This window comes from Gadus macrocephalus, chromosome 4 (assembly GCF_031168955.1).
Source record: "Gadus macrocephalus chromosome 4, ASM3116895v1".
NCBI lineage: Eukaryota > Metazoa > Chordata > Actinopteri > Gadiformes > Gadidae > Gadus > Gadus macrocephalus.
This window is the reverse complement of record NC_082385.1, coordinates 33,640,634-33,667,180: the sequence shown is the minus strand read 5'-3', so window position 1 is coordinate 33,667,180 and position 26,547 is coordinate 33,640,634. Positions and strand designations below refer to the sequence as shown.

Here is a 26,547-nt window from a genome sequence, read left to right as displayed (position 1 = left end):
GAGAAAGAAGGAATACAGACAGAAGAAGCAGGGACAGAACAAGGAGGGAAAGGAGGAATACAGACAGAAGAAGGGGACAGCCACAGTAGAAAAAGACAGCATGAGGAAGGAGAGAAAGAAGGAATACAGACAGAAGAAGCAGGGACAGAACAAGGAGGGAAATAAGGAATACAGACAGAAGAAGGGGACAGCCACAGTAGAAAAAGACTGCATGAGGAAGGAGGGAAAGAAGGAATACAGACAGAAGAAGCAGGGACAGAACAAGGAGGGACAGGAGGCGACACAGATGGAAAGGAAGTTGACATGATAATGACATATACAAAGCCAAATCAACCTGACCCTTTTCAGTGCAAACCATTGGCCCATAGGCTATTACGAAAGTAACTACTTGAGCGCTAGTTAAAGCCCAAATTACACAAAAATAACTTATTGAGTTGAAATAATTTGCTGACAGCTTGGTCCCCCCCAGTTCAAAAATCCCATCTGCGCCCCTCCACCCCCAAGCCATATATGGACTTCCTCCCTTTAACGAGGCAAGCCTGGGGATCGTTAGGCTGGGGTGCTTGGGCTTAAGAGGGCTAGCAAACAGACATGTGGGGAAGTTGGAGTTGGAAGAGGAGCTAGAGAAGCTAGGGCTAGCAGAGGACAGGCAGGATCTGTGTGATCGCCTGGAAGCACGGAACGCCCTGAGAGAGAGAGAGAGAGAGACAGGTGGAAGGTGTTGGACGACTGGAGCATATAGGAGGTGGATGACCCTTTTAAAAATATATATTTATTTCTGCTTGGAACTGCTCTGTGTTGTGCCATTTTGTCTACTCAGCTTGGTAGCGTTGAAACCCCACAGCCACTGGCCCGCTACACTATATTAAGTTAATCTTTGGTGTGTGTCTATTTTGTGTGTTCATCTTTATGGTGTGTATCTATATGGTGTATACCTATGGTGTGTGTGCGTGTATATACTGTATATGGTTTGTATCTTGTTATCATTGTACCCCAGTTATCTCTGCGACCTCCTCCAAGAATGCACTCCCTCCCGCTCCCTCCGCTCAACCTCTGCTGGACTACTATGTATCCCCACATCACGACTCACTACAATGGGTGCCCGGTCATTCAGCTGTTCAGCACCCAGGCTCTGGAACTCCCTCCCCCCACACATAAAACAGTCAGACACCATTACAACCTTCAAGTCACAACTGTTACGCGCCTCCCCTTTTTCTTCTTGTTCCACCCGCTCTATTCTCTTCTGTCCTCGCAGGTGTTCCCGATTCCTGGGGGTGGAGCTACGGCTACTTAAGGCGTGGCCTGTGCTCCCGATGGGGTCTCTCATTCTGGCGTCTTCACGTTGACCCGAGCTGCCTTTGAATCCTGCTTGGAGGATGGGGACTGTAGGGAGGAAGTGCTGGCTTCGACGGCCCAATGCGTGGCTGGCCCAGGCTTCGTCCAACCTTTTTGTTTCTTTAATGAGTGTCCTTTTTGTTGGAAGTTCTGTGAAATAAACGTCACCACTGATGTGATCGGGAACTTTGGTCTATGTATTCTTAATACGTTGCGGGCCGCCGGATCGCGAGCCGTGTTGTAAGGGTGGCCGTAACAACAACTCAAAACTCACCTGTTCAAACTCGCACACAACGTCTAACTGATCACTGTTTTGATTGTTTTGTTGTTTTGTTTTGTTTTGTCTTTTTGTTTTATTTATTTCTTATTGCTTATGTTTATTTATTTTTTCCACAATGTCTTGTTTTTTAAAAAATGTATGATGACTATATGCTCTGTAAGGTGACCTTGGGTGTCTTGAAAGGCGCCTCTAAATGAAATGTATTATTATCTATCGTGTGTGTATGCATATGGTTTGCATCTATATGTTGTGTGTGAATCTATATGTGTATATCTATGGTGTGCGTGTGCATATGGTGTGAATCTATATGGTGTGTGTGTGTGGATGTGTGCGTTCACGTGTGTGGTGGTAGGCGTGGCGATGACTCCAGTTTAACCGGTGAATGAGTCCCTCTGGTCTCTTTGATGAAAGCTTACTTCTCACTCCTCAAAGGGCCGTTCAGGATGCTGCCAAGTTACGGTTGCAATTGAGACGTGTCGCATAGAGCTCAGAGCAGAAGTTCTCGTTTGGTAACACTGCCCTCTGCTGTCCACATCCGCTCACTACACCACAGGGACGCAAGTTCACACGTGACTTCCTTTTCACCCACTTGAAATCTACCTAACACACACACTCACACTCGCACTCACACTCGCGCACAGTAAGGTGAATTGAATGAAAGACTTTTTTCGTTTATGAATCTAAATCAGACTCATCCCTTTTAATTAAAATGAGGGAGGTCATTTAAGATCAAACACAGAGCTGAAATAGCCTCTCACTGTTACCAGAGGGCGCTGAACCTGCGTTGAGTTTGACTAATTAGCTCACCTGCCACAGCTCGCCTGCAAAGTTCGATGCCCATATTCCTGTCTGGCTGTTAGCCGTAATAGTCTGCAGCTGTGGCTCATAGGCTGATTGAGCCACACCCATTCTGGTGCTCCTTAAGAGGGCCAGAGTTTTAGACTGGAGGGAGGCTTGAGTTGTGCAAATGACTCGACGGTTGTGCTATTTGTTTTCAGTAAAAATATGCTTTTTAACAACCATGTGGTGGTTAAACTCATTTGAAATTCAAATAATGATTCTACCTGAAAGTAACATTTTAGAGACTATGGATTCAAACTTGTCAAAGTAAGAGGTAAATCACTCTTGACTAACGACAGTCAAATAATAAGTATAATTTATTTTAAAAAGCTGGATTAGTTAAGTATCTTCATTGTTTAAAAGTTGGATGATCCAAAAAGCCCTGCATTTGTGTTGTCATTCATTTATCTGATTTAATGGAGATGGTAGATGTTGAACTGTGGGACAGTGCCCAAGTTTGGGGACCATGAGTAAACTGTTTCTTCCTTCAAAGGTCTAGCATGGATATTTAACTGCAGTTCTGTGAGTATCCCACCTTAACCATGAAGATGAACTGCAAACTGTAAGTCATTCGTTTCTCATTACTCTTGGGCACATTGTATTTTGGCTTCCTGGTGAGTTAACCCGTTACCTGAAGGTTGATCTGTGTAGTAAAGATGTTTTATTGGTTCATGGGTCATTTAGGTGTTTGGTTTATGTTGGTTTTAATGATTTGTTAAAATGGTTACAGGCTCCAAGTTATTGTTGTAAGATTGAGTAATGGGTTGGGTTCTGATATCTTCAGTCTTCTTTCCAGTTGCTCTCCTGAGCTCTGCATCTTCACCACATGAGTTGCTTTACTGAGGAGGGTGTGGTCTGAGTGAGCAGAGGTGCATACTGGGATACAGAGCTGTCTGAAGTCTACAGGTCTGTAGACGCGCCCGCTCAGGGGAAACCGAGTGTTTGAGAAACCGTCGTGACGTCAGTTACATGGACTGGAATGTTCTTTAAGATGGAGACAGGGATTCAGAAGGAGAAACACCAGGGAGTGATGAGGGGGCTCCTCATCTCAACGACTAAAACACAACTTCAGTCTGACACAGAACCATGGAACACGTTCAACAGTCCCCTCCAGGCATCCTGACTCCTCCAGGAATGGTTTTTCCAAGAAGGTCTTATTTGGGGCCACTCCAAGATGGATCCTGCTCCTCAAGAGCCACTCCCCTCCACTGGGTGGTCTTCTGAACAGATGATCTCCTTCCCGTCCTCAGGCTGACTAAAGCTGCACCGTTTGCATCTGTGAAGGCCCCTCAGTCAGGAAACCACTGGACTACAAAGACATGACTTCAGAGATGTTAAATCAACCTGGGAGACATTTTTGGAGACGCCAAGCATAATCCATCACCAATGTGGGACGCCACTGAAGAATGTTGTACATAATTTACGTCTTTGGAGACATTGGTTGTTCTGTTCTGGGTGCCCTGGCAGGAGAGCTGGGGTTGGATGATGGAATGTAATTTGGCATGAGGTTTTTACCCTGCATGATTGTTTGGCCTTTTATGGCTCGGTGGTGTGTGTGTTTGGGTTTGACATGAGATGGATGATTTTTGAGCGTCTCCAGGGTTCTACTGTGTGTGTCTCCCACTCACACCTGGCATGGGGTTCTACGTGCCTGTCCTGGGTTCTATGTGTGTGTGTGTCCGGCTTGCTTCGACAGTGATCATGTTCATACGGGGTTCTGTGTGATTGGCTTGGGATATTGGAATGGTCGATTAAATCATACCTGATGAATGGTCACATGTTTACTTAAGGGCCTCCAGTAGACATGAAGAGCCCTGAGCGACACTCCGGAGTGATATCCAACACGCTGGGCAGGAAGGAGAGTATTCAACTCAAGTGTAAAAGGATGCAAGCGGCGTGTTCAGATCAGTGACTTCAAACTAGGACTACACCAATCAGGATCAACGGAGGATGGACAACTAAAGGCATTCCACAAGGAGAGTCTGAAGTTGGAAAGGGACCTATATGGATATTCAAGATGACCTTCAGACCTGTAATGAGACGGCTCTTCCTACCTGGGTGGATTGATGGAGAACCCTGTGGATCTTGTCTTGCTCTCAGTTGCACGTCTTCTCAGGCTGAACTGCATTTGTTTCGGACAGGACCAGCTGAACGAGTTGTGCTCTTCAGCTGAGGAGGTAAGGAAACCTTCACTGGGGCTTCAAGGTGTAAAGAGGAGAATGTTTCAAAGTGTTCCATGGTACTCTGATGAGGACTGTTGTTGTGCTCCACTGGCTGAGAAGAAGAACCCTCACATCTTCCTCTTGGCCTTTCTCCTCTGAGAATCCTGGCGCCATCTTGAAGGATATTCAAGCTCATGTAACTGATGTCACGAAAGATTCTCAAACACTTGGTTTCTCCTGAGGGGCGTGTCTATAGAACTGAAGACTTCAGACAGCACTGTATCCCAGCATGCATCTCTGCTCACTCAGACCACACCCCCATGAGTATGATGCAACACTCTAGTGATGGAGATGTAGAGTTTTATAAGTAACGAGGGAGTAGACAAAGGTGATCAGAACACAATGGCATGTCAAGTCTGTAAATCTTTAAACCATGAAGACGGTTGGATAGTTTAGGAATTGGGCTTCTTTATATTATGGGCAGTCCTTTCACTCAGATGCCCACTTCTCACTGCACCTGTACATGTGTTGGCTGGCTGGCATGATTTGCTGTTGGTGTTGAGGCGGTCAGGGTGACGTTGCAGGGCTATGGTCGGCTCTCTGTGAGCTCAACGTTTAGATTTGCTCTGTACGGTTTGTAGTGTACCCTGAATAATCTAGATAATTGTAAAATGTAGACACGGTTTTGTATTGAATGATTCCAGGATTTTAGGTTTAAAGTTATTGCGGGACGTACATGGTAGTTTGGTTAATGGTTTTGAGTGACATAACTTGTACTCACTGGGTGCATTATAATGTAAAGGTACACTGAATAGTAGTAATTACCAACAGCAACAAACAGATCTCCTCAAGGTAAGTCTGTTGGCTGTGTTTTATTGAAGACCATCGCTGGACTTCAGGATCTTCCTCCGTTCAGCTCAAGGTGAGGCGCTGGTTCTGTTTTTTCTTTGGTTGGTTCCGGCTGGAATGTTCGGATTCCAGTCGGACGGTTTGTGCTTCCCGCCGTGGAAGGTTCTGAGTGTGGTCACTTGATTTAGTCCTAATGGTTAGCATAGAATGTTGTAGTCTTGATAACGATAAGAAACCACCTGGCAGTTAGTTGGTCAGGAGACCCCTGAGGGAATCTGGCGGAACGTTCTGGATTGTATTTGCGTAACCTCGAGCCGTTGCCAACGGAAACTATTTCAGTCGGTTTCCATTGGGAATTGTTGCCCCTTATCTTAAACAACTTAGTTTGATATTAAATACATACTGACGCGTACGTCGTACAATATGTTGATAATTTCCGATGGTTGCGCCGTAATTTTAACAACGTTGACGTGACGAGACTCTCGCTGCGTACAAAACGGCGTTCTACTTGCGGGCCCAATTTTGACATCAGTGAAGGCTGAAAATCATTTCAAGATGGAAGACAATTTGACATTTCTTCAACGGAACCCAGCACCTGAATATGGCTGAGTATATTTGATTTAATATCGATACTGCTTGGTGTTCTTTGTTACTTCAGCTTTTGTACGTTCTAAATATTTGCTGTCATTAATTGCCACAGAAGTTAAACCCTACCCAATGGAATGACGTTAAACAATGACTTTGGTGCAGAGTTACCAACTGGATAATATCAAAGCTAATATAATGGCCGTCCTTCCCACATGTTACAGTAGAAGATACTCTAGAACTGTACAAGGTTAAAAAGTTAACATGTAGTTTGTCCCAAGGTGTCTGCCTCCTCACCCAGAGCCAGACCTCCACCTCCTCACCCAGAGCCAGACCTCCACCTCCTGTCAGAAGTCCTCCAGAACAGGTCAGTGCTCTGTGTGAGTAGAGTCTTCTCAGGTCAGTTTCAATGCATGGCCTGAACCACTTCTTTAAACTTGTGGACTGCTCTGTCTTCATTCCCAAAAACGGAATGCTCATGTCTGGTCTCAAGTCTTTTCTAGCCTTGAGTTATAAAATAATAGTTCAATTAATTGTGTAAATCGGTTTCGGATGAGTCAAATAAGTTTATTGTTGGGCAAATGCTGATATAAACCTGCTGCTGTAGCTGAAAGGCGAGGCTGAGAGGCTGGGGACCGGAGGCTTGTGGTGCCAGGATGGACCGGAGACTGAGGCTGGAGACCAGGGACCTGCAGCACCGGACCAGAGGGTAACCATCACCAAGCTCATCTGAAACACTAAAATCCACGGTAGTTTAGGTCTGGTTTTGATCATCTTATGACTTTAAATCTGTGCCAAGCTGTGATTTGAGTTAATTCATATGGGGGTTATGTAGGAGTCATATGAGCCATTATTGTTACCAGTGCTGCTACGACCGTAGTGGATGAATTGCTGAACACGACAATCTGCAGACGTTGTCTAATTGAAGTGTTTAAATATGGTTACATTTGTGTTGCGTCCCCAGGTGATTTACTGCTGAGATCAACTGTTTGTAACCAGACCAGGAATCCATGGCTGAAGGAGCTGATGGAGGAGCCGTGCTGAAGGAGCTGATGGAGGAGACGTGCTGAAGGCCCTGCCTGGTGGAGGAGCTGGTGGAGGCCCTGCCTGGTGAAGGATGTCTGTCGTGAGGTAGATGGAGCCTGACTCTGAAGTGATCATCACACTCACTGCCACTTCTCGTAGAATACTCCTACCACAAACTACCGGCGTTTGTACCATATATACCAGACGACTACATCTGTTTTACCACATGTTGAAGCAAGGCTTCCGCTGTTTGTTCCAGACCAGGACTCTGTCTGAGGAGAGCTGCTGGAGGAGCTGAGACGCTGGAGGACGACTAGGAATCGACCAACAAGGATTCCTCTTAAGTTTTTATTTACTTAGATGGTTGACCTAAAGGGAAAAATACAGCTGTTACTTTGACATGCGTCAACCAACTACCGCTGTGTTTTCTTACTAGAACGTGTTTCTGGAGCGGAGGCGAGTTGGTAGGGGAGCCGTGAATCTGGAGGATGACCATCACTCTACCAACAAGGATTGTAAGTTTGTATTAACCACACAAACTGGAAATAAAGGGCTTAAAAATAATACAATCTACATGTTTGTTACCAGACGTCAGGGTCAGACTCGTGCTGTTTGTTCCAAACCAGGACTCTGGCTGAGGAGAGCTGATGGAGGAGCCAAGACTCTGGAGGACGACATCACTCTACCACAAAGGATCCTCGTAAATTTGCATAAAATAAACAGAGTGGACTTGTTCTAACACAGGATTAGTTTGTCCAGTACAAGTTACGGCATAGTACTGTGGTTGTTTACCAGACAAACTATAGCTGCTACTTTGTTACGTGCCATTAGAGCCCAACTACTCCTGTGTTTGTGACCTTAGAGACAAACTACTACTGTTTGTTACCTTACATTAAAGCCCAACTACTCCTGCGTTTGTTACCTTACATTAGAGACAAGTTACTACTGTGTTTGTTACCTTTCAAGAGACAAATTACGTTTGTAACCAGACCAGCAACTGATGGAGAAGCCGTACACCTGGAAGGCAAATCCTGAGGACAACCAGGACTCTACCATCAAGGACTCCTCGTAAGTTTGCATTATCTGGACATAGTGGACTGGGTTGGGGGTTTGGTGTTCAACTCTCAGACCAATGGTGCCGGGTTCAAGTCCTCAGAATACAGTGATGCGTCCTTGAGCAAGGCGCCCTAAAGCCTGCCTGCTCCTTAATGACGTCTCTTTGGTTCAGAAAATGTTGCATCTTTTGAATATTGAACCTAATCAATGTCCTTTTTTGGTCCGGGCAGACACACCTGAGCTGAACCCTACCTGATCCTGTTTGGTCGGGGGTACACATACCTGAGCTGAACCCGCCCTGATCCTGACATCCTGCTGGTCCCGTCTCCTCAGTTCATCTGAGCCTCGTCCTCCAGAAGACCTGCTGAGCTCAGCAGTCTGAGGCTGATGGATCAATGACCTCCAGTCGGGGTGATCTTCTTGACCCCACATGTAACCGTGTGCTTCCACACGCCTTTCCCTTACATCTCTCACTAACCTCACTACTTCACTACTCTCTACTGCTTCCTCTTCTTTTTCCTTCTCTGTGGTTCGAACCTTTACACGGAAGGCGCGTCTTCCTGCCCTCAGAGGGTTCAGCGTTAGGGTTGAGAGTCAGGGTTTAGAGTCAGGGACAGACCTGGTCAGGGAGGACTGCTTTTACACAAACCTCTTCACTTGCTTTCGGAATGGTGGTGACATTTTGAAAAGATTCATTTGGGAGAATGTTTTACTCTGCTTTCCCTTACAAAATTGTATTAAACTTCTGTCAAGTGTTTTTGTTATTAAAATCCCATAATGACATCTACATGTTTGGTGCGGTTCATTTTATTGTCCTTTAACTTGGTTAATGTCAAGCTAAACTCCTGCAATACATTTAATATACATGATTGTTATTCAGCAATGTTCACATAATCCATTTTGTAAAAATATGAAGCAGCCATATTTCTACTAAATTCAAGCCTATTCATGTATTTAACAATGTACATACTGCCCCGCAGGCCATTCTCTGCTACTACAACACGTTCAATCCACCAACCCGTCTCACATCAATGTACTATAGCAACGTCGGTTATGGAGGTATGTGTCTTTATTATGCAATCAAACAGAATAGGTTTGAGAGCAAAACTTTCCACACTGCAATCAAATGTTTTATTGCAAGTAAAATTAATGTGGTGAAAAAAATTATTCATGGAAATCCAAAAGTTTTGTTGGCAAAACCAAAAGCTTTGCATGCTGTTGAGCTGAATCTCGTGGGCGGGACCTACGCCGAAAGATGTAAGACATGTCTCTATTGGCCAGTCTCGATCGGAGTGACAGCTTAGCGTTTTGAAGTCCATGATGAGACAGAGCGGGACTCGGGAGCTGAGAGGACAGAACATCAATGCGTAGGTATGTCTTCCGTCATAGTAAGAATGTTATGTTTGAACTGGTGCATGTACATTGCTTTTGTTTAACGATGTGTGGATGTTGTAATGGGCAGCCTGTAGCTGCTAGCTTAGCTCAATTACCTAGTCATAGATACGTTACATGCCCAGGCTGCCTATTAGCCTGCATGACGTTGTGCATGTAGCTACTAGATAACAGGACTATTTGTGTTCAACGATCTCTCGTTTGTTCTACGCTTTCTTCATCTGATCCCGTCTCATTCGGTGCAAATAGTTCTTCCTGCAAAGTGTTCCGCGTTTGTACTTCTTTTTAAATGGAGTACGTACACCGGGGGTGATTCTCTAAACCAGGCGGTCGGTGGCTTGTCCAAAGCGTGTGACGTCATCACTCGGCCGAAGTTCAGCACCTTGGAGAGCGACAGCGGAAGACGTCTCCCACTCTGTCTGCTGCGGCTGTCCTCGACACACCAGCCACCAAGCCAACGCCATAAACACGTTGTATTAATTTAACACCTTCATGTTATTCAACGATGCAATTCTGATAATACTGTGTGTGAGAAAGAGACCGCAGATGACTCTTACCTGAACGGCTGATCAAAAACATTTATGAAAGAAAGTAATTTGTACCTTAATCATGCGATGAAGTGCAAAAAAGAGAATCATGTGTCACAATATTAAATAAATAGTCAAATTAGATGTACTACAAAAGAGCAGGATCAGGGACACACAAAGAAGGTTCCGCCCCTCTGTGCTGATACCCGCTCCCGCCACTGGGTGTCGCTCACAACACTGATTATGGGACTGCTGCTTGTATGCGCCGGGGCACAGGTAGTAGACAATAGTGACGACAAGACAAACGTGTATTTACTCATATGTAATGTGCACGCTGAACAATACTCAACACAATCCTGAATGAGCTAGAAAGGAGAGCAGACATAGGAGATAGGAGAGGAAGAAGAGAGAGGAAAGAGAGAGGAGGAACTAAGATGAGAGGATGGAGAGAGGAGAGATGACAAGACAAAGTCACAGTACTCACACACATGGGGAGAATCTTGACATGTAGTAACTGTGATCTTTGTCTTACACATGTTGGGTTGTTGTATGGTGGACATTCAAAGTCATTGACTCGTCAGCTGTTTTTCCATTTTTATTTGCATCACAAAAGTATTTTTACATTTGATTATGTTGTCATTCATGATTCCGAAGTATAAACTAAAAGTAATGTTTAGATGATTATGAAATACCCATCAATCCTGAAACCATGCTATACATGACTGCAACCATTAATACTTGTATAGCAGTAAACCTTAAAAGACTGGAGAAAACAGACAATGAAGAATATAATGTTTAACCCTTATCATTTATAATAGTCAGGGTTCACTTCCTACTTAATTACTCATTTTTATATGACAGCAGTAAGATATGAATACAGTTCACTCAGATCTCACATGGTACACATTCTAATTCATGAAACAACATTAGTTGTTTCGGTCGTTTGATTATTTCATTATCAAACAAAGGTCCTAGTCTGTTTGATTGACAGGTGAGATGATCAGGGGGGCAGAGTTTATACCTTCATAATCACAGCGCCATGGACCGAGGAATGGATAGAGAGGCTCAGTAAAGCTGCAGCCAGTAGCAGAGTAGATATGAACCCTGGCTTCCACATCGTAGAAGGAGACCAGACCCTCATCATAATCAACAAACACCCCCACCTTCTGGAGCTCAGCTCTCGGAGGGAGACGGACAGCAGGGTCATCATTAAATACCAACCCATCCTTGTAGGAGAAGAGAGTCCAGTAACCCGACTCAGGGGTCGCTATGATCAGATCTTTTCTGTTGATGGACTCTCTGGCCACTCCTAAACACCATCCAGTCTTGTCTTTAACCTGAACCTCAAAGTAAAATCTCCCTGAGGAGAAACTCTGCCTTGTGAGAACACATATACCCTGTCTAAATCTCTTAGGGTTGTCTAGGAGTTTCTTCCTCACACCACCATCATGTATTTGTTTCCCATCCTCAGACAGGATGAGATGGGGGTGAGCTGTATCAGGATCCAGAGTCACATCTACTTCATACTGTTGGACCCTCTTCAGTTCAGCATCACCAGGCAGCTTCTCCATCTCCATGTTCAGTGTCTCCTCCAGCTGATCCAGGGATCTCCACAAGGTCCCTACGTATGACGGAGGAAGGACCTCCACCGTGGTCCAGTCCCTGGTGGGTGGAGGATCCTTCAGGGATCTGAAGGTCTGGAGGAAGTGAAGGTGGTCTTCAGTGTGTGAGAGCTTCTTCACCTCGATCTTTCTACTGGTCAGATCTTCTATTTCCTGCTCCAGCTCTTTGATGAGGTCTTCAGCTTGTTTCTCAGTGGATTTCAGTTTCTCTTTAACCATTCGGTTGACGTCATCCTGGTACTTTTTAATGCAGCGCTTCAGAGCAGTGAGGATGTGCACACCATGGGCTATCTCTCTGTCTGCGTCTGCTTTGCTGCGGTTAACTGTGTCTTTAATCTCCTGAATATTATTTTGTCTCTCCTGGATCATCTGCTGGACTTCAGCCTCCATCTTCCCCAGCTGGGCCATCTTCACTTCATATTCCTCCTTTAGAGGTACAACAGGATGGGACTTGTGGTCTGTCTCTGTGCAGGACTGACACACACACACCTGTTCAGTCCGGCAGAAGAGCTCCAGAAGTCGGTCGTGTTTCTTACACATCCTGTCTTCCAGACGGTCCATAGGCTCGACCAGCCGATGTTTCTTAAGAACTGCGAATCTTTGATGTGGCTCCAGGTGGGTTTGGCAGTAAGAGATAAAACACACTAGGCAGGACTTCACAGCCTTCAGCTGGGTCCCAGTACAGACGTCACAGGGAACTTCTCCGGGTTTAACACAGAGCTGATCTTTTACTCGTATGGATGTTTGAAACTGAGCGGCCAGCTCTGATAAGAGGGTATTAATCCGTAAATCAGGTCTTGTGTTGAAAGCCATGTTGCAAAGAGGACACTTGAACTTGACTTGTCCATCCCAGTACTTTGTAATACAGGTTCTGCAGAAGTTGTGTCCACAAGGTGTGGTAACTGGGCTGCTGAACACATCTAGACAGATGGAACATGAAAAGTTCTCTTCAGACCCGGAAGTGTTAGCAGAGGCCATTCCTAGACACAGACGACAGGTTTTATGTATTGAGCAAGTCCATTCTTTTTGTAATACCATAACTGGAAAAGATGTTGTAACTTCTGTCAAAGTTGTGCTTTTTCACTCACCTTGTTGATGTTTCTGTCTGTCAGACTATTTGTTTCAAAATGGGGTTTTCTTTTCCTCCTGAAAGAGAGAACTGCTTCCACGTCGGATTGACTTGGCTTCTGGGAATGTTATGTTTTGTTTCCTCATCAAGACGTCCTCTCCTCTCCTCCCCTAATACCTGGCTCCTCCCCTAACACTTAGCTCCTCCCCTCCTCCCCTGACACCTGGCTCCTCTATACAGGACAAAGCACAGACAAAGAGACGGTGCAAACATGACCGGAGACATTGTAGTGATTTAATGGTGATTTTCCACTGTAACGGATTGAGAGCTATTCAAAAACAATTGACTTGAATTGACTTTTCACAAGGCTGGTATTTTCTCTACAGTCTTCATATAAACAACCTTTTCCCTGTGTGTCCAGGTTGTATGTGCTAGTATGGTTTGTGATTTAACATTGAGTTAACGCTGGTAGTTATATAAGGCTCATCCCTAACCTCCTTAAACAGCTGCATCATGAGGCTCAGGGTAGGGCAGACCAACCAGACCAACCAGTTCCCAATTCAGAGACAACATTTTTAACTGCCACTACCGTGGCAGTTAACAATGTCACATTATAACTGGTGTATTATGGGTAGCTTTTACGTACCAGGGACAAACAGTGTGAAAATCTGAAGTGATTGACAACTGGTTTAATAGTTTAGTTCAATTCGTTATTTATGCTTATCAAGTTGTGATTGAGCAAAATTATTTTCCACTAATCCAATGTGGCGTTACATCATTTCAATACATGGATTTCCTTATGTTCCTTTGAGCCAACTGAATCGGTGGAGTCCGACGTCTGACGTCTGGCTGACACTCGTTTTCCATTGAGAGGTGCGGCTTAATTGCAGATCAGGAATTCACCGTCTTTGAGGTGGAGCCAGAACATTTGATTGATGTAACCTGATAACCCAGAACTGCAAGTATTGTGGGAGAAATTAACCATTACTTTTATATTAACTGAGTATTATCAGGCCTATGTACATCAGGCATAAACATTAATGGTGGAAAAGTAGAGAAACCACCTCTGGACCCAGAGCAATGGCCTAATAAGGCGCCAAAGACTTTGGGGCCCAGGCTACGGACATCCTCCCATTATTTACATTAACTACAGGAGATGAGCACATACGTAAGGGAATGTAAGGCTAACTTTCCATACCATGGAAGGCCATTTTGAACATATACCAGGACGGTCGTATAACATGCATGACAGCTCGGTTGGGGTGGATAAGAGGGACGGGGATCGGAGCCCCAGTCAGTGTGTCTTTTGCAAAACCACACGCTCGGCTCTGTTGTACCTATTTTGTGGGTAACAATAAAGTCTCTGTCATTACTTTTTCCGGACTCCCCGATTTCTATTGCTCATAGCTAGTTGAAGTAAATTAGATAAGTCGTTAACAAAAATTGCAACTACATATTGGCGTCGCGACCAGGAGGAAATAGGGACTCGCCAGCTGCCGGGCCAGAGGACGGGACGCGAACGGATCATACGACCAGAGCTCAAGGGTAAGTTGTCTTGCCATATATAGGATAGAGTCGTTTGATCTGTTCTTGCCCCGTCTGAACGCCGAGCAGCAGGTAAAGTGTCTCTTCGATCAAACAAACCAAAATTATAGATAAATGAGCGAGTGAGAGATACGGGGGCTCCGGGAGAGATTGACGTGCGCGCGCACATAGGCCATTCGCGCTCTGTGGTTCTAAATGACCAAGACGCTGTGTGGCTCCCTATTTTTGATACGAGTTGTTGTTATTTGGTGTTTTGAGGTTTTGGTCAAATAGACCTACTATAAAGTCCTGTGGCTGTATTCTAGAGGAACGAATTAGTGAAAAAGTTCCAATAGAAAAGTTGGGTCCACAGTTCGAACGATTGCGTAACTGTTGGATTTCTGAGATCTCGGCTCAAGTTGGGTCCACAGTTCGAACGATTGCGTAACTGTTGGATTTCTGAGATCTCGGCTCAAGTTGGGTCCACAGTTCGAACGATTGCGTAACTGTTGGATTTCTGAGATCTCGGCTCAAGTTGGGTCCACAGTTCGAACGATTGCGTAAATGTTGGATTTCTGAGATCTCGGCTCAAGTTGGGTCCACAGTTCGAACGATTGCGTAACTGTTGGATTTCTGAGATCTCGGCTCAAGTTGGGTCCACAGTTCGAACGATTGCGTAACTGTTGGGTTTCTGAGATCTCATTTGGAGTTGGATTGGAATTCATTGCCGTCAATGAATTCATTTTATTTGAGAAGAGTTTCCTTGGGATGCCGACTGGTTCATTTTCAATTCTAATCTTGGAGCGGTTGAACTGCAAATCCTGCAACAATTGAGGGTGAATTTCTAGTTCCGTTCTTGGCATTTTGAGAAAACAGGCTTCTCGCACTTTTAAATAGATAAGGTTCTTGGTTGGAGTACCGTTTGAGTTGGTATTTTGAGAAGTTTCTTGTCTGTTTTTGATCTGGTCGAGTGTGTACTCAGCCATTGTTTTCGAAGAATAGGCTTGTTGTTTGGAGTGCCATGTGAATGAATTTAATGTGCTGATCGTGGACCGATTGAGATGCAGCTCTTGGATAAACTGAAATAGTTAATTTGTAATTCTGATCTTGGCACTGTGTGGCAATAGGTACTAGTTTGAAATTCTGGTTGGTTTATTATCCATCCGACCGTTCATGTTTTAATCAAAAGGCCAGTTTCTACGCTCGGTCAACCTTTTATTTGTAATTAATTACAAACAATTCAGACATTTTTTTATATAATATAAAGAAATTGTAGGAATCGGCTTATTGTCTGTATTTAATAGAGAATAGTAAATTTGTTGAAGTACTGAATAAATGTGTAAATCTTCTTTGACTTAAACATTAACGCGCTGACTCTAACTGCACGTGCACGAGCAAAACACACGGGACGAGCAGGAGCCTGCAGGCCAGGTTTAAAAATAGATTACAGTGAAAGGTTGGGGCCACATTCCAATCGTCGGGAGGGAGATAAGTAATAAGGAATTACATAGATAACAGAAGTGGAAAAACGGCCTCAGCAAAGAGGACAGGGAAAGGTTAGTACTAGCGTTGTTCTTAGAGGAAGGAGAGAGATGGCGAACAATACAGAGAGTGGCGGGAGAAATAATAGCTAATAACAACAAGGCTCAACCATTGCCTCTGACGGTTGAGTCACCGCTGCACAAACTAGTATCATTGTACCCATTGCTAAAAGACAACGTAGAATCTAAAGGGGAAGTCACACTAGATGAAGGAGATAATAAATGTAACACACAGGGGAGGAGGGGCGCACCCATACACATGGACTGTTATGAGGGGATCAGGAAAGCAAGGGAAGAGTGTAACAATACTGACATTAATTCTGGTGAGAGTAAAGATGAGAACGAAGACGGGGCAAGTGGTGTTGAGCACAGTAATGAAGATGTGAAAGATGGCAATGAGCAGGTTTGCGAGGGGCCTTCTCCGGGAAAGAAAAGGAGAGGAAAGAGATCAGTAAAGAGAACGAAGGCTCAGAGGAGGCAGAAAAAAAGGAGTGATAGAGATGGGGAAGAGAGTTTCCGTGCGTTTCGAGGGCCAGAGGAGCCTTGCTGTAGTGCAGCATTACGGGACTCCCTGGCACTCGAAACACAGGGGAGACCAAGGAGATCACAGAGAGAAGAAAAAGCACCCGAAACTTCTCCGGGAAATGATCCTACTCTAGTCAACGGACAACAGGTCCATTATCAACCGTGGGGTTCACAGGACTTGGAGGGAGTCATTTCTAAACTCCCTAACATAATTAACGGGGCGTCTAAATGGATTAGAACATTTGAGGAGCTCACAGTGGGAAAGCTAATTGCAGTGGGTGACCTGAAAGCTCTGTTGGCAAGAGTATTGGGGTTATCCAAGATGGAGTTTGTACTGAGGAATGGAGGGTTGAATATACTGGATGGAAAGTATGATGAGACTACACTTGATCATTACAGAGGGGCGATGTGGGCCAGACTCAGGAGGGAGTTCCCGGTCTGCATGGATCCTAAAGACATGAGAGGTCTCCCCATTGGTGACACAGAGAACCCTGCATCCTACCTGCAGGCCCAAGTAGACAGATGGCGCATGGAGACGGATGAGGATCCTGAGATCCATCCGGTGTTCTCTGTCATGTTTAGAAACTCTGTGATAGAGACACTTCCCAGCCAAATCAAAGCCAAGCTAGAGGATGTGGTTGGACTGTCTACATCAGGATCTCATAGAGATTTTAATGACCATTTAGTTCATGCAGTGGATGAATATCGTCAGAATAAACAAAGAATACAGGAACAAAGCAAAGAGGTCCAGAGGAAGCTATCTCAGCTTCAGCTGGAAGATCTCACAAGGAAGGAAAGAGATAAGAAGAGACAGGCAGGTGTTTTAGAACCAGCTGCTGTACTATCGCAAGCCGCCCAGCAGGGCGCACTTCAAAACCAATATCCACGATTGGCATTTTCTCTCCCAGTACAACAGCCTCAGAGCCAACTGTCACCTACTCCACCTGTTACACATGTACACATCCATAATTATGGGAACCCCACAAATAAAAATAGACAGAATCAGTACAAAGGGCCCCAAGGACAAACATTCAACAACCAGGATCCCAAGGACAACGCAGAGGTCCTTTAATATGTTTTGGGTGCAACCAGGAAGGACATATTAAGAAAGATTGTTTAACTAACCCTTTTCCACCACAGCAAACACAGGGTAACAGCGACCAGGGACAGGCGGGTCCCTTTATGGGTCAGGGATACTAGGGGTGCCCAGAGAATCCACAGGGGGAGGGTCAGCTTGTAGCAATCACAAAACAAGCTGATGAGGAACCAATACTGCAGGTTCTGATAAATTATAGAGGCACGCCAATGATGGCCCACACTGGAGCCACTTACACTTGCGTAGGTCCAAATTATGCCTCTCACCTCCCCATGGCAGGAAAATTCACCAAAACTTTAGAATTCTCGGGACACACGCAGTTAATACCTATGACAGCTCCAAGGATGACAATCTGAGAATTCTTATTTTAAGTTGTAGATGTGAGTGAGTGAGTGAGAGTGAGTAAGAGAGAGAGTGAGAGAGAGAGAGACTGAATTTGCATCGTACGGAATAGATTATTTGTGTGCTTGGATGTACTCTGTAATTGGTCCTTGAATGTAACCTATGTCCGCTGTTTTAGAAAAAACGTAGAAGCACCACTGGGATTGGTGATTCTGTGGTTCTTGGAGACTCTCCATTGCGTTGGAACACCATGCGGTATAGATCGTTACATCTTGGTACACAGAGCACTGGTGAGACAACGCGTCTTTGAGCGTCTAGAAAAGCGCGATATAAATTCAATCCATTATTATTATTATCAGAGGGAGAAGGTGTTTGGAGAAGTGAAAGGAATGTCGGTCTAGCTCAGGAGGTAGAGCAGTTGTCTTGTAACCGAAAGGTTGTTAGTTCGATCCCCAGCTCCTCCTAGCCGAGTGTTGATATGTCCCTGAGCAAGTTACATGGTGATCACAGGATTCAGGAATAATTATCTAGACTCCAAAACATGAGCAAGTAGCGTTAAAAATTGTCTGCACACCACACTCCACAGGAGTCAATGGGTTCAATGGCGCCAGGGTAAAGTGACTCATCAAAGGAGGAGCAGACCCAACCCATGGACTCTGCGTGGATAGGTGGATGTTATTTTGGTGCTTGGACCTGACGAGGTCTAGGTGCCAAGATAACAACACAAATAAAATATTTCCTTAGAGATTATGATAAGTCATAGACAATTTATTAAAAGTGATCTTATAATTTAGAAAAAACAATCGGCAATACTTACAAATTAGACCAAATAAGTATGATAGAATGTTATCCAAATTTCTAATTCAGGTTATCCACAATGACAAATGTCATTTAAAATAAATAAGTAAAATAAAATAAGAAAGGATGTGTGTGTGAGCCTGTTCTCGTGTGTGTGTCAGGGCTGCCGAGGTAGGGGAGAATCCTCTCCTCCTCCGAGTGATGGAGTACACAAGGGGATACTGAAAGCATGCTTCAGATAAAACAACATGGTTGATTAGAAAATGGAAACAATGTATCAATTCAGTGTTGAATAAACAAAGGGACAACGTAGAGGGTTTGGGTTTGGTATAGTAGTGAATCAAAATGTGGAAAACACTAAATGCAAGCAATAAAAAGGTTTAATTAGGTCGTCCAATTTAAATAGATAGTGAAGTGAAGGGCAATCGGATAGGATTATGAAGAGAATTGGGATTTTGAGTAACGATTAAGACAGAAGTGAGTCGCCCAATATTGAAAATGCAAGTTTTAATATTGTGATTTTTGTTTTCTTTCACATCTCCCTAGTTCAGGACAATAGGTGGATTGACGCCACATCTGCTGGGAAGGAGTCATACATGCTATGTTGTCAAATTGGATTCGGAAGTAGTGGGTTTACCTTCAAATGCCACTACTGCAGGTGCAACACTTTAATAATTTTAACTGATAAATTACCTTTTGTTTTATAGTTGCCCTGATGTGTATCCTTTACGCACACACATGGCTGCATAGGGCAGATGCGGCTGAAGACTCTGTCTCCGTCCCTCCACTTTGCGATCTATACCACCACATAGGTGGGGATTGATCGTATCCCAGGTACGGCATCCTGCAATAAGCCAGTATGGAAGGCTGGTTAGCCAACGACGGGTAAGATCCCACCTTGAAGCCCGGGACAACCTAAAACAGGCACAGTCACGATAACTTGGCAGAGTCACTGTGAGCACTGGCTCACTGGAACATGAAGTGACGAACTGCAACCATCATAGGAAGAGCCGGCTGATGAAAGGTGGAGGGGGAACAGGAGTCAGATATGTCAGCTCTGGCAGCAGAGGTGGTCTTGGAACGGGGCGTGTCGCGTTTTATTTTATTTTACCTTTGTGGTATGGAAGCCCACTAACGCATGTACGTTTTTTGCTTTAGTGCATGACTTTGGAACAGCGTGGTTTCAGGCGGCTGATGGTAAACCCACCCATATTGGGCTTTGGATTTGGACATACTGGTTTCGATTTCCCTTCCCAAAAGATTGGTTTCAGTTTGCTGATGGTTACGGTTAGACGTTTCGACGTTGGTTGCACCAACGGCGTTCTTAGATTTACTTATCATTTAATGCGCATGGTTCTGACCATTGCGCAAGGGGGGAGGTATTGAGGAGAATTAGAAAAAAAATTGAAAACAAGGTTTTTCTTCACCATACTTGCAAACAATGATTGACATCCAGCTAAATGAGTGTTAAATATTTGAAAAAACCGTGTTCAACAGATGGGTAGAAGCAGTCCCATCAAAATACCAAAGTGCGGCTACAGTAATCAAGTTTCTGACTAGAGAAGTCATGCCAAGGTTTGGAATTCCGTCACAAATTAGCTCAGGCGATAGAGCAGTGTTTATTCAGAAAAAACTCAAACAAGTGATTTAACATCTTCATGTCAAATAAAGACTAGTCCGTGTCTACATTCCTCAAACCACAAGGTATGGTGGAGAGAGGAATGGGACGCTTAAGACAAAGATTAACAAAATTAAATTAGAGTACTAAATTAAAGGACTAATGCACTACGACTGAGTTATCGCATGAAAACTAACAGAATGACGCATCTAACCCCGCATGAAATGCTTACGGGTCGACCCATGCCTTCACCTGTCATTCGAGGGCCTCATAAAGGACCTCCATTAGAACAATTGGAAACTGAATTAAGACGCTATATGGGAAAACTAACTGGCATACACAGGCTTATTTTTCAACAGGAGAAAGACAGAGTTCCAGAGTTGGAGAAGGAGCCACCAAGGGGAGTGGAGCCGGGTGACCACGTGTACCTCAGGGTGTTCAGGAGAAAGTGGAACGAACCCAGGAGAGAAGGGCCATACAAAGTCACAAACGCAACACCAACAGCCATCCAGGTGGAAGGAAGTGCCACATGGTATCATCTCAACCACTGCACAAAAGCCGCTCAACCCAGGGATGAGCGTGAGGAGGAGGAGCCAGACGCAGACACACCTGGGGCTGACCAGCTGCCCCAGGACCAGATCCATTCCCAGCCGAGTCAGAAGCGATAGCCACACAATGATGCTGAAAGTGATCTATGAAAGCATCTATGCTCTCAAGGGAGATTACCCTTAGGGTAACTGGCATAGATGAGTCAAATGATTGGGAGTGGAAGCTCAATGGAAAAGTGCTTCAGAGCGAACCTGAAGAGGAGAGCGGACTGTGATATATCAAACACCAGGTGGAGGCTCACACAATGTGCTAGTAACCTCTCCATGTGAGCCGGCCTTGTGATCTACAAGGCTTGATTTCAGCCAATAGGAGCAACATCTATCACAATGTCCAAAACCCCCCACTCGTATCCTGCGCACCAATACATGAAGATTACCTGAGCCATTCAAATCTGTGCAAGCATGCAGGCAATCTCAAACTTCTAAAAACTGTATTATGATGAAACATCAGTTTTTGAGTGTATTATTATGACACATATTATTATGTCACGTATTTCTTTAAATGTATATTATTGTGTCCACTTTTTAGTATAATATTGGGTCACACATTTTTGAAATGTATAATATGATGTCACATATTTTTTTTGTGAACAACGTGTAGGGATTAGAGTGTTAATAATACACTGCATTTGGTACATCTTTTTGGCCTAAAATCAGGTTGAAATCCCTGAAAATATTGCAGGTTGAAATCCCTGTCGAAGCTCTGAGGTTTTTACTGATGACCTGATGTGGTGTCAATTTGGCAAGGGTTTAGCAATAATTCAAGTAATTTGTTGGAACCTTATTGGCCCCAACAAGGGGGGATATGTGGGAGAAATTAACCATTACTTTTATATTAACTATGAGTATTATCAGGCCTATGTTCATCAGGCATAAACATTAATGGTGGAAAAGTAGAGAAACCACCTCTGGACCCAGAGCAATGGCCTAATAAGGCGCCAAAGACTTTGGGGCCCAGGCTACGGACTCCCATTATTTACATTAACTACAGGAGATGAGCACATACGTAAGGGAATGTAAGGCTAACTTTCCATACCATGGAAGGCCATTTTGAACATATACCAGGACGGTCGTATAACATGCATGACAGCTCGGTTGGGGTGGATAAGAGGGACGGGGATCGGAGCCCCAGTCAGTGTGTCTTTTGCAAAACCACACGCTCGGCTCTGTTGTACCTATTTTGTGGGTAACAATAAAGTCTCTGTCATTACTTTTTCCGGACTCCCCGATTTCTATTGCTCATAGCTAGTTGAAGTAAATTAGATAAGTCGTTAACAAAAATTGCAACTACAAAGACTTCAGACAGCACTGTATCCCAGCATGCATCTCTCCTCACTCAGACCACACCCCCGTGAGTAGGATGCAACACTCTAGTGATGGAGATGTAGAGTTTTATAAGTAACGAGGGAGTAGACAGAGGTGATTAGAACACAATGGCATGTCAAGTCTTTAAACCTTGAAGATGGTTGGATAGTTCAGGAATTGGGCTTCTTTTTATTATGGGCAGTCCTTTCACTCAGATGCCCACTTCTCACTGGACCTGTACATGTGTTGGCTGGCTGGCATGATTTGCTGATGGTGGTGAGGCGGTCAGGGTGACGTTGCAGGGTTATGGTCGGCTCGCTGTGAGCTCAACGTTTAGATTTGCTCTGTACGGTTTGTGCCCTGAATTATCTAGATAATTGTAAAATGTAGACGCGGTTTTGTAATGAATGATTCCAGGATTTTAGGTTTAAAGTTGTTGCGGGACGTACATGGTAGTTTGGTTCATGGTTTTGAGTGATATAACACACTGGGTGCATTATAATGTAAAGGTACACTGAATAGTAGTAATTACCAACAGCAACAAACAGATCTCCTCAAGGTAAGTCTGTTGGCTGTGTTTAATGAAGACCATCGCTGGACTTCAGGATCTTCCTCCGTTCAGCTCAAGGTGAGGCGCTGGTTCTGTTTTTTTTTTGGTTGGTTCCGGCTGGAATGTTCGGATTCCAGTCGGACGCTTTGTGCTTCCCGCCGTGGAAGGTGTGGTCACCTGATTTAGTCCTAATGGTTAGCATAGAATGTAGTAGTCTTGACAAATATAAGAAACCACCTGGCAGTTAGGTGGTCGGGGGTCCCCTGAGGGAATCTGGCGGAACGTTCTGGATTGTATTTGCGTAACCTCGAGCCGTTGCCCACGGAAACTATTTTTCAGTCGGTTTCCATTGGGAATTGTTGCCCCTTATCTTAAACAACTTAGTTTGATATTAAATACTGACGCGTACGTCGTACAATATGTTGATAATTTCTGATGGTTGCGCCGTCATTCTAACGACGTTGACGTGACGGGACTCTCGCTGCGTACAAAACGGCGTTCTACTTGCGGGCCCAATTTTGACATCAGTGAAGGCTGAAAATCATTTCAAGGTGGAAGACAATTTTACATTTCTTCAACGGAACCCAGCACCTAAATATGGCTGAGTATATTTGATTTAATATCGATACTGCTTAGTGTTCTTTGTTACTTCAGCTTTTGTACGTTCTAAATATTTGCTGTCATTAATTGCCACAGAAGTTAAACCCTACCCAATGGAATGACGTTAAACAACGACTTTGGTGCAGAGTTACCAACTGGATAATATCAAAGCTAATATAATGGCCGTCCTTCCCACATGTTACAGTAGAAGATACTCTAGAACTGTACAAGGTTAACATGTAGTTTGTCCCAAGGTGTCTGCCTCCTCACCCAGAGCCAGACCTCCACCTCCTGTCAGAAGTCCTCCAGAACAGGTCAGTGCTCTGGTGTGTGAGTAGTCTGGTGTGTGAGTAGTCTTCTCAGGTCAGTTTCAATGCTTTGGCTGAACCACTTCTTTAAACTTATGGACTGCTGTCTTCAGTCCCATGCTCATGTTTTTCAAGTCTCAAGTCTTTTCTAGCCTTGAGTTATAAAATAATAGTTAAATAAATTGTGTAACTCTGTTTTGGATGAGTCAATTAGGATTATTGTTGGTTAAATGCTGATATAAACCTCCTGCTTTAGCTGAAAGGTGAGGCTGAGAGGCTGGGGACCGGAGGCTTGTGGTGCCAGAGTGGACCGGAGACTGAGGCTGGAGACCAGGGGCCTGCAGCACCGGACCAGAGGGTAACCATCACCAAGCTCATCTGAAACACTAAAATCCACGGTAGTTTAGGTCCTGGTTTTGATCATCTTATGACTTTAAATCTGTGCCAAGCTGTGAGTTGAGTTAATTCATACGGGGGTTATGTAGGAGTCATATGAGCCATTATTGTTACTAGTGCTGCTACGACCGTAGTGGATGAATTGCTAAACACGACAATCTGCAGACGTTGTCTAATTTAAGTGTTTAAATATGGTTACATTTGACTTACATTTTACAAGTGAACCTCAGATGCAGGAGGTGGGGTGTGTTGCGTCCCCAGGTGATTTACTGCCGAGACCAACTGTTGGTAACCAGACCAGGAATCCATGGCTGAAGGAGCTGATGGAGGAGCCGTGCTGAAGGAGCCGATGGAGGAGCTGATGGAGCCGATGGAGGAGCTGATGGAGGAGGCGTGCTGAAGGAGCTGATGGAGGTGTCGTGCTGAAGGCCCTGCCTGGTGGAGGAGCTGGTGGAGGCCCTGCCTGGTGAAGGACGTCTGTCGTGGGGTAGATGGAGCTTGACTCTGAAGTGATCATCACACTCACTGCCACTTCTTGTAGAATACGGTTACCACAAACTACCGGCGTTTGTACCACATATACCAGATGACTACATCTGTTTTACCACATGTTGAAGCAAGGCTTTGACTGTTTTTTTCCAGACCAGGACTCTGTCTGAGGAGAGCTGCTGGAGGAGCTGAGACGCTGGAGGACGACTCGGAATCGACCAACAAGGATTCCTCTTAAGTTTTTACTTACATGGTTGACCTAAAGGGAAAAATACAGCTGTTACTTTGACATGTGTTAACCAACTACCGCTGTGTTTTCTTACTAGAACGCGTTTCTGGAGCGGAGGCGAGCTGGTAGGGGAGCCGTGAATCTGGAGGATGACCATCACTCTACCAACAAGGATTGTACATTTGTATTAACCAAACAAACTGGAAATAAAGGGCTTAAAAATAAGACCAACTACATGTTTGTTACCAGTCTTTAGGGCTAGACTCGCGCTGTTTGTTCCAGACCAGGACTCTGGGTGAGGAGAGCTGATGGAGGAGCCAAGACTCTGGAGGACGACATCACTCTACCACCAAGGATCCTCGTCAGTTTGCATAAAGTAAACAGAGTGGACTTGTAGTAACGCAGGATTAGTTTGTCCAGTACAAGTTACGGCATAGTACTGTGGTTGTTTACCGGACAAACTATAGCTGCTACTTTGTTACGTGCCATTAGAGCCCAACTACTACTGTTTGTTACCTTAATTAGAGCCCAACTACTACTGAGTTTGTTACCTTACATTAAAGCCCAACTACTCCTGCGTTTGTTACCTTAATTAGAGCCCAACTACAACTGAGTTTGTTACCTTACATTAAAGCCCAACTACTCCTGCGTTTGTTACCTTACATTAGAGACAAGTTACTACTGTGTTTGTTACCTTTCAAGAGACAAATTACGTTTGTAACCAGACCAGGAATCTGGAGGACTGATGGAGAAGCCGTACACCTGGAAGGCAAATCCTGAGGACAACCAGGACTCTACCATCAAGGACTCCTCGTAAGTTTGCATTATCTGGACATAGTGGACTGGGTTGGGGGTTTGGTGTTCAACTCTCAAACCAATGGTGCCGGGTTCAAGTCCTCAGAATACAGTGATGCGTCCTTGAGCAAGGCGCCCTAAAGCCTGCCTGCTCCTTAATGACGTCTCTTTGGTTCAGATAATGTTGCATCTTTTGAATATTGAACCTTATCAATGTCCTTGTTTGGTCCGGTCAGACACACCTGAGCTGAACCCTACCTGATCCTGTTTGGTCGGGGGTAGACACACCTGAGCTGAACCCGCTCTGATCCTGACATCCTGCTGGTCCCGTCTCCTCAGGTCATCTGCGCCTCGTCCTCCAGAAGACCTGCTGAGCTCAGCAGTCTGAGGCTGATGGATCAATGACCTCCAGTCGGGTGATCTTCTTGACCCCACATGTAACCGTGTGCTTCCACACGCCTTTCCCTTACGTCTGTCACTAACCTCACTACTTCACTACTCTCTACTGCTTCCTCTTCTTCTTCCTTCTCTGTGGTTCGAACCTTTACACGGAAGGCGCGTCTTCCTGCCCTCGGAGGGTTCAGCGTTAGGGTTGAGAGTCAGGGTTTAGAGTCAGGGACAGAGCTGGTCAGGGAGGACTGCTTTTACACAAACCTCTTCACTTGCTTTCGGAATGGTGGTGACATTTTGAAAAGATTCATTTGGGAAAATGTTTTCCTCTGCTTTCCTGTACAAAATTGTATTAAACTTCTGTCAATTGTTTTTGTTATTAAAATCCCATAATGACATCTACATGTTTGGTGCGGTTCATTTTATTGTCCTTTAACTTGGTTAATGTCAAGCTAAACTCCTGCAATACATTTAATATACATGATTGTTATTCAGCAATGTTTACATAATCCATTTTGTAAAAATATGAAACGTCCATATTTCTACTAAATTCAAGCCTATTCATGTATTTAACAATGTACATACTGCCCCGCAGGCCATTCTCTGCTACTACAACACGTTCAATCCACCAACCCGTCTCACATCAATGTACTATAGCAACGTCGGTTATGGAGGTATGTGTCTTTATTA

The 26,547-nt window shown here is 44.5% G+C and overlaps 2 protein-coding genes and 2 long non-coding RNA genes across 11 annotated transcripts in view; 2 read left to right on the top strand and 2 right to left on the bottom strand.

Moving 5' to 3' along the window:
- The window catches only part of LOC132455372 (E3 ubiquitin-protein ligase TRIM39-like), a 66,941-nt gene that overhangs the window by 18,356 nt on the left and 22,038 nt on the right, over nt 1-26,547 (bottom strand). Inside the window, exons 1-2 of one of the 4 annotated variants that reach the window (XM_060049215.1) lie at nt 12,763-12,905; nt 11,098-12,654 (exon numbers count right to left, since the gene is read on the bottom strand). In XM_060049215.1, coding sequence (XP_059905198.1) covers nt 11,098-12,652 — 1,555 coding nt within the window. In that variant the 5' untranslated portion in view covers nt 12,653-12,654; nt 12,763-12,905. Of the gene's footprint in view, nt 1-10,389; nt 12,655-12,762; nt 12,906-26,547 lie in introns of those variants that run through there. The other 3 variants (XM_060049211.1, XM_060049213.1, XM_060049212.1) reach the window with 3 other exon arrangements.
- The window catches only part of LOC132455373 (E3 ubiquitin-protein ligase TRIM39-like), a 61,845-nt gene that overhangs the window by 31,678 nt on the left and 3,620 nt on the right, over nt 1-26,547 (bottom strand). The gene's annotated exons all lie outside the window — the stretch shown is intronic.
- On the top strand, nt 507-26,547 carry LOC132455440 (uncharacterized). 5 transcript variants are annotated; one of them, XR_009525226.1, is made up of 10 exons: nt 507-745; nt 2,949-6,418; nt 6,659-6,760; nt 7,051-7,182; nt 7,337-8,145; nt 8,364-8,565; nt 24,597-24,848; nt 24,922-25,048; nt 25,375-25,485; nt 25,704-26,547. It is a non-coding gene; the product is annotated as an uncharacterized LOC132455440 (long non-coding RNA). The 5 variants fall into 5 exon arrangements; XR_009525229.1 differs by lacking the exons at nt 6,659-6,760; nt 7,051-7,182; nt 7,337-8,145; nt 8,364-8,565 and adding exons at nt 23,815-23,916; nt 24,251-24,441 and having other exon boundaries at nt 508-745; nt 24,955-25,033; nt 25,398-25,485; nt 25,704-26,546; XR_009525228.1 differs by lacking the exons at nt 6,659-6,760; nt 7,051-7,182; nt 7,337-8,145; nt 8,364-8,565 and adding exons at nt 23,815-23,916; nt 24,251-24,441 and having other exon boundaries at nt 508-745; nt 24,955-25,033; nt 25,704-26,546.
- LOC132455450 (uncharacterized) lies at nt 13,750-19,403 on the top strand. Its single transcript, XR_009525249.1, has 2 exons — nt 13,750-14,288; nt 19,277-19,403. It is a non-coding gene; the product is annotated as an uncharacterized LOC132455450 (long non-coding RNA).